The 7,752-nt window shown below is 34.4% G+C and overlaps 1 protein-coding gene across 3 annotated transcripts in view; it reads left to right on the forward strand.

Annotated features, from left to right (window-relative positions):
• Positions 1–2,394: 2,394 nt before the first annotated feature.
• Positions 2,395–7,752, forward strand: part of LOC111460162 (COP1-interacting protein 7-like) — a 12,876-nt gene continuing 7,518 nt past the window's right edge. The window contains exons 1-10 of one of the 3 annotated variants that reach the window (XR_002713380.1): positions 2,395–2,575; positions 2,700–2,760; positions 3,146–3,325; positions 3,979–4,099; positions 4,180–4,249; positions 4,498–4,550; positions 4,632–4,687; positions 5,281–5,433; positions 5,536–5,765; positions 6,074–7,638. Coding sequence is in view for 2 of the 3 variants with exons in the window: in XM_023103289.1 (XP_022959057.1) it covers positions 2,702–2,760; positions 3,146–3,325; positions 3,979–4,099; positions 4,180–4,249; positions 4,498–4,550; positions 4,632–4,687; positions 5,281–5,433; positions 5,536–5,765; positions 6,074–7,638 (2,487 nt within the window). In the remaining variant the exon portion in view is untranslated. The remainder of the gene's footprint in view (positions 2,576–2,699; positions 2,761–3,145; positions 3,326–3,978; positions 4,100–4,179; positions 4,250–4,497; positions 4,551–4,631; positions 4,688–5,280; positions 5,434–5,535; positions 5,766–6,073; positions 7,639–7,752) is intronic. The other 2 variants (XM_023103290.1, XM_023103289.1) reach the window with 2 other exon arrangements.

A 7,752-nucleotide genomic window follows, 5' to 3' on the forward strand; every position in this document is an offset into this window, starting at 1 on the left:
GGGGAGAAAAAGAAAAGAAGTGGCGGTGAGAGTTTACTAACTTCTTGTACTTTTTTTTCTACAATAGTATGATATTGTTGGTTTTACCAAAAAGCCTCGTATCAAATAGAGACGTATTCTTTACTTATATAAACTCAAATAGAGACGTATTCTTCACTTATAAACTCAAGATCATGTCCTTAATTAGCTAATGTGGGACCCTATGCCAACAATCCTCAACATTTATTACGACCCTATGCCAACAATCTTCAACATTTATTACATAAAAAAAAAAAAAAACGGAAATTGTGTGTTGTAATGGGAGACAGAGGGAGGGGATGGCCAAGGCCACTGCATGCCCTATAAGCTGCTAGTGAATGAATGTCCTTATGTACATTATTGTTCATTCAAGTTATGCAATAATTTACTTTGATTATTTTATGTTATATTGTATTGTAGCTATTCAATGATTTTTCTAGACTAGATGATTTCTATCATTTCACTAGACGCTTCATGGAATTGATTCGGTTCATGGGTTGTTGAACGTACCTCGTTTTCAATTTTAACCCTAAATTTTTTACCAATAATATTTAAGAATAAGTAAGTGTGAAAATAAAATTATCCTTTTTTATTTGTCAGATTTATATTATAATTACCACTTGGAAATTCCATTCATGCCCTAAGAGGGTCAAGATCAGAAATCCACCCACATGTTGTGACAGTAGTCCATCAAAAAAACCAAGGAGTGACAGAATAAGGGCATTTTAGTCTTTTCAAAGTGTTCCTTCTGACTTATCAGAAAAATTGAAAACTTTAAAAAGATAATGGACGGAATAATTTACAAACTTTCTCCTCTAAATGAAATAAATAAAACTTTATACAAATATTCTTTACATTATTAATTGTAAATCACAAGTTTGACATTTTCTGTCCGGTCAATTTAACCAACCCAAAAATAGGGTAAGATTATTATGAAGATTAAAAATAATTGATATTTGTATTTACGGTTAGTGATGTGTTTTGACTCCTGAATATTTGATATTTGAGTTTTATGAGCACGTAGTATAGATAAATATAATTTTTTTAAATAATAAAAATAAATAATCCATCAACTCAATCCAATCTAATCCGTAAATAGAAAGTTGGGTTAGATTGGGTTGTGAGCTCTATTTGGGTTGCTCAGGTCACCAATTCAATCAAATAAAGTACACTCCATCTGAGATGATCTCGTAAATGGTTGAAATTTGTTAATGGAGTAATAATTGGGGGCATTAATTATGAAATTAAAATAAATACTAAAAAAATGAAATTAAATTAGGAGTTGCTTGGTACTATAGACAAATAGACCAAAAATCAAAATGTCCCATTTGAATTTAAAAAAAATAAGGCAACCACTCAACCAATGGGATATAGCTTAATTTTAGTCTACATAGCCATATAATAATAATAATAATAATAATAATAAAATTCACTTGAAACATCATAAAATTATGTTAAATATGTTTTTTTTTATCTAAATTCAATATTCTGAATTTTATTAGATATAAAATTAAATTATATATATAATATATCAATTATCTTCTAATTTTTTTAATATATATCAAGAATTTTAAAAATAATTTGTTTTTTTTTTCATTTTTAATAAACGATTTATTATTTATTAGTGATGCTTGACAAAATTGACTCATTTAATGTCTTCATTCAATGTTAAAATTCTCTTTTTTTTTTTATTTAATATTTGAAATTTTATTTTGATTTATGTAGTTAGAATAAATAATATAAAATTCTTTAAATTTGTTCGAACAATAAGTTAGTAGTCATAAAAGTAATTTAACCGTCGAAGCTTTTAAAGATTTATTCTTTAAATCCTCAAATTTTAAAGATTAAAATAATTTTTTTTTCAAATTAGAGATATAATTGAAACTCGGAAAAGGAAAAGTAAAAAAAAAGTTGTAATTTTTAAATACCAATAAAATAATAAAATTGATAATATTAACGTTGGAACGATAATTATTGTATTTATTCAATAAATTATACTCGGATTGATCCTTAATTAACTTATTGGACGAGCTTAATTAAAATGTAAGATTTATTTAATTTTAATTTCACGATTATAAAAGGAAAGATGAATATTATTGCAAAGCATTTTCTACCATATTCCTTAATTTTGAAGAAAAAAACAACATTTTAGGGATATTTATGTTAATATAATAATATAATAATTAATAATTAATAATTAATAATTATAATAATAATAATATAAAATTTCCGGCTCTATCTGTGTCGCTTTCTGGCAGCGGTTCGACCATGCCGTTGATTATCGACTTTATTCTTATTTCCAAATGTACCCCTCATCTTCTCCCTATTTTCCATTTCAGCCCAACCAAAAAGTTACACTCTCTTTCTTCTCTCTCAGTCTTGGATTCTTTTGCTGGTCGCTGCTGCAGCTCTCTCTCTCTCTCTCTCTCATGGCGGCAGCCATTAAAGCTCATCTTTAGAGCTAAATGCTCTTTCTTCTTTAGGTTTCTTCTTCAACTTTTTACTTGGAGTTTCGAGCTCATATTTTGGTGGCACAAACCTGCTTTTCTGTCTTTCGGTATGTTCTGTTTCTTTCTCATTTCCTTTTGTTTGTTGTTCTGATCTCTCTTTTAAGGCTAATTCCTTGGTTTTTGTATTGTACTTGTTGAGTTTCGTTTTTCTGATCAGGTTTTTTGTTGCAGCCATGAAGTCTTCGACTAGGCTTGATTCGGCTACTTTTCAGCTCACACCTACTCGAACCAGGTTTGTTCTTGCCTTATTATTTGAGTTAATTTACAATTGTTTGCAATGTTTGAAGAATTAGATTAGATTTTACATGCTTTTGATTTCTTGTCAATAGTTCTGATGAACTTGATGAACTTCTTTGCTTCAAGCGATCTGCTATGCCGCGCTCGGCTTTAGAAGGCAATTCACGGTTTTAGTATTTCAGCTTTGATTAGTTCTTGGTGCATAATATTTGGATTTTGTTAGCATTCTAACCTGCTATTATGAATTTCTTCTAGTTTTTTTTCTTTGTTTAAGGATTTATCTGTTAAGATTGTAGCAGCATTTTTACTTGTGTAAACATTGAATCATTGAACTCTTTAGTGATGGTGAACCATCTCTCTTTTTCTCCCACTAAAATCAGGTGTGATTTGATTCTATCTGCGAATGGAAAGTCTGAGAAGATAGCTTCGGGTTTGTTGAATCCTTTTCTTGCCCATTTGAAGACTGCACAAGAACAGATGGCCAGAGGTGGTTATTCCATTATTCTTGAGCCAGACCCTCGCAGTGATAGAACATGGTTCACAAAGGGTACCATGGAGAGGTAGTATTGATATTATGAACCTACATTTCTTCCATTCATAAATATACATCAATATTATTCTCACTAAGTATGTGTTTCTACTTGTAGTATTTATTGTTGATGATTATTGGGAGAGGAGTCCCACATTACTAATTAAGGGGTTGATCATGAGTTTATAAGTAAGGAGTGATTCCAAAGAAGGAGTCGAGCCTCAATTAAGGGGAGGCGGTTCGAGGGCTCCGTAGGCCTCAGGGGAGACTCTATGGTATACTTTGTTCGAGGGGAAAATTGTTGAGGATTGTTGGGAGAGGAATCCCACATCGGTTAATTAAGGGGTTGATCATGGGTTTATAAGTAAGGAATACTATCTCTATTCGTATGAGGCCTTTTGGGGAAGCCAAAAGCGAAGCCATGAGAGCTTATGCTCAAAGTGGACAATATCATACATACCATTGTGGAGGATCGTGATTCCTAACATTTATTGCCTCTGGAACCAATATAAATGTGTCCATATTAAGTGCCTAACGAGTAACATCTGTTGCAAATTTTGTTTAAAAGATATAAGCAAAATTTATTTGCGTAAATCATCTTAGGTTCGGCCATGTGTTACTCAGCCTTAGTATTGAGCTTTTTTCTGGGCAATTCATGTTATACTGACCAATTTCCACCTTTAGGTTTGTCCGATTTGTAAGCACCCCTGAAATCTTGGAACGGGTGTACACTATTGAATCAGAGATCTTACAAATTGAGGAGGCAATCGTGATTCAGGGCAACAGTGACATGGGACCAAATGTTGTAAGTATATTCTAACATATTATTAATACGCATCATGTTCACCCAAAAGGTCCATCTTTCAGTTCAGTTTCATTCAACAGGTAGATGACAAGCAAGGAAAGCCTACAAAGGCTAACGAAAGCGCCACCGAAGGTTCTAAAATCAATGGAGGCATGTAGAATATTTTTTCATTTTCTTAACATAGATTATATTTACATTTGAGTTGACATCCTGATATTGGATAATCAAAATATTGTCATTGCTTCTTAGTCTTTTCTGTTTTACTCTATCTTCTTTCAGGATGAGTTACTACCATATTTGAATATGAAGCGAAAGTTCTGTTTACTAAGTTGATATCTATGTACCTTAAATACTGTGCAATTTTTAACAACTAAATTGATTTATGTGGTCTTTAACAGCAAGCAAGCCTCTTCTGGATGGTAACGAGGAAAAAGCCATTGTTCTATACAAGGTAAGTGGTACTCAATTATGCTCTTGAGCTAACTAAATTTCACATCTTTATTTTAATTTTCTTTGTTAAAAAATCTGGCAGCCTGATGCAAAATCATTGGAGGGCAATGGACATATGATGTCAGAGGAGAACTCAAAGTACATACCATCCTCGACTTAAATAGATTTGTTATAAAATTTAGCCTAGTGAACAATTGCAAATACTCACTTAGAATTTTGAATACTAATATACATATGGATGCCTATTGCAAGCCTTGCCTAGATGTAACAATAGCTAACAACACATAATCTCATGTGGCAACTTCGACATTCTAATATGTAATTTGGTTCCATTTTTCACACTATTTTTCATGTTTTTTTTACCTTATATGATTGATATTAGAGAATTTGATCGCATCTTTCAAAGCAATTCTCCCCCGCAAATCCCTTGCATAGAAAGGACTGATCACAATTAGGTTCTTCTCAAGTTGTTGCCTCTCTTTTAAACCTCTTCACTTCCATATCACGGATGCAAAGGTCCTCCCACGATTTATTTGTTCAAACTATTTTGCAGAGTTGAATCTCCTTCCATCATTTTTTTCCCTTTCCATGACACAAACAAATAATAAGTTTGCTAATAAAGAAGTAAATTAAAGTATGTCTGGTGTTGTCCTCCTTTAGGGTAAGGATAATTATGCAATGAAATTTCACGACTTTGCTGTGAGTATTTTTAATTTCCTTTAATCCATTAGAGCCCAGCTTCTTAAAGTCTTGGAGACACGCAAAACTATGCTGCAAAAGGAGCAAGGAATGGCTTTTGCTCGAGCTGTTGCTGCTGGTTTTGACATTGATCGGTTGTCACCCTTGATATCATTTGCCAACAGCTTTGGAGCCTCACGATTGATGTACGCAGAGATTCATATTTCTAGCTAACCAAAAAATGTTAATGTTGACATCATATTTCTTGCAGTCACTCATTGTGTGAATAATTTGCTGCAAACAAATAGGGATGCGTGCATAAAATTCAAAGAACTGTGGAAAAGAAAGCATGAAAGTGGCCAATGGCTCGAAATTGAAGCAGCAGAAGCACTGTCCAGCCGAGCAGACTTTTCCCCTTCCATGAATGCATCAGGCATTATACTTACAAGTATGACTGACAAGCAGACAGAATCTAGAGAAGCATTGTCTGAATCTCAAAGCGAACCATCTCCGACAAATAAGGGGAATGCAAGTGCAGGTGTGATATGGCAACATTGGGAATCTGATAAAATTTGGTTAAATTATGTATTCTAAACTGAAGCGTCCTAATTTTTGTCTTAGACTTAAAATGTCCATGCAACATCATTATATTTGTGACAAAGTAAAAGCCATGGGACTATAGAGTGTCGATCAATAATTGAAGTTGTTTTTACAGTCTCCTGATTTTTTATCAAATCTATAGACTAAGAAACACTAGCGATACTACATGTCTGGCTTATACAATGCTACTTGTTTTTACTCTTTTCAATTTTGGGTTAAAAAATTTTTTGTCACTCATTTTCCCAGATGGTAATACACGGACACCTATGATGTACCAGTCACCACCAGGCCACCAGGAGTATCTTCATGGGCAGTATCCTCATCATGTCTACCCTCCCTGGCCCATCAATTCTCCTCCAGGTGCATTACCTGTCTTTCAAGGATACCCCATGCAAGGAATGCCTTACTATCAGAACTATGCAGGGAGTAGCCCATTCTTTCATCCACATTATCCAGTAACAGAGGATTCTCGCCCGGGTGATGGTAAAAAAATGGGAGGCAAAAGGCACTCCATGGATAGTGGAGATAACTTGATGGAACCAGAGGCCTGGGAGTCGAATGCTTCAGAAACAAGAACACCAGATGATGCAGAATCAGAGCAAGAAGCTTCAGAAGATCTAAGAAAAGCTGGTCGATCAGGTAAAAAGAAGTCGAGTGTGGTTGTCATCCGCAACATCAACTACATTGCATCGAAGAGGCACAACTCATCAGGCAGTGAAACAGATTCACGGTCTGATAGTGAAAGTGGTGAAGATGGAGATTCACAGGCTATTAGTCCGGAACTTAAACACAAGAAATTACCTAGATCGTCAAGGAGCAAAGGAAAACATCTAAATTTTGGAGATCAATCAAATACTTCTGCAAAAACTGTTTCACCAGAAGCAGATGGACATTGGCAGGCATTCCAAAGCCTTTTACTTCGGGATGCTGATGGGGATAAACATCATGCTGATCAAAGCCTGTTTACCTTGGAAAGGGAGACGAAGCAGAAAAGGCAACAAAATAAAGTTGGTGATGATCCATTGATTGCTCAAGGATGGAACAAAAATGAAATCCGAGAAAATGGTGCTACAGACATTGATCGAGTTGGTGGAAGAATCAACCGCATGTCAAGAGCACCAAATGATGAATTATTAACTTCCAGAGGAGATGGTCATTTGAACGTGCAGGCTACAGAACTAGATGGAGGAAGAAATGGCTACAGGAGGCCTGGTAGTGATGATTTTATAGTTTATGGACAAAAAGGTCAAACTCATTCTAACGCTTACTTGGATCCATTAGCTGCAGGTGGCTTTGATAATACAAAAATGAGTTATGATAAAAGTTCTTCAAATAATTTAGATGGTGATTCTTACATAGTTACATTAAGATCGACATCAATGGATGCAGTAGGAAAGGAAGGTAGAAGTGCTGTTGACATGGATTCTGAGTTTCCATCTTCAAATCGTAAGGCAGAAAACTTGTCCAATAGAGTTGCTGACTACGAGCCAGATGTACTGAATCTGGTGCCAAAGCGTGAAACAGAAGACGAACCTGCTGGCGGCTATGATCCTGCTTCAGAATATGAAATGCAAGTCCACGCTGGACGTGTACAAGCTGTGAATAAAAAGAAGGAAATGGTGACTGATGTTAAACAAGGGACTATTAGGTTGGACAATGATCGAAAGCCAAAAGTTACTCCTGACAGAAAAACTGGGGGGCCAATAAGGAAGGGAAAGCCATCTAAGTTGAGTCCTTTAGATGAAGCACGAGCACGTGCTGAAAAGCTAAGAAGTTATAAAGCTGATCTCCAGAAATTGAAGAAGGAGAAGGTATCATATTAGAAATGTTTTTCTTCATGTAAATTATTTTTTTTTCCAAGTCATGTCTCAAAAGTTGCAGAGTCTTTTTTTTTTTTTTTTTTTTTTTTGCTAGTTTGTTCAGGA

The sequence above is a fragment of the Cucurbita moschata genome, unplaced genomic scaffold, assembly GCF_002738365.1.
Source record: "Cucurbita moschata cultivar Rifu unplaced genomic scaffold, Cmos_1.0 Cmo_Scf00023, whole genome shotgun sequence".
Lineage (NCBI taxonomy): Eukaryota > Viridiplantae > Streptophyta > Magnoliopsida > Cucurbitales > Cucurbitaceae > Cucurbita > Cucurbita moschata.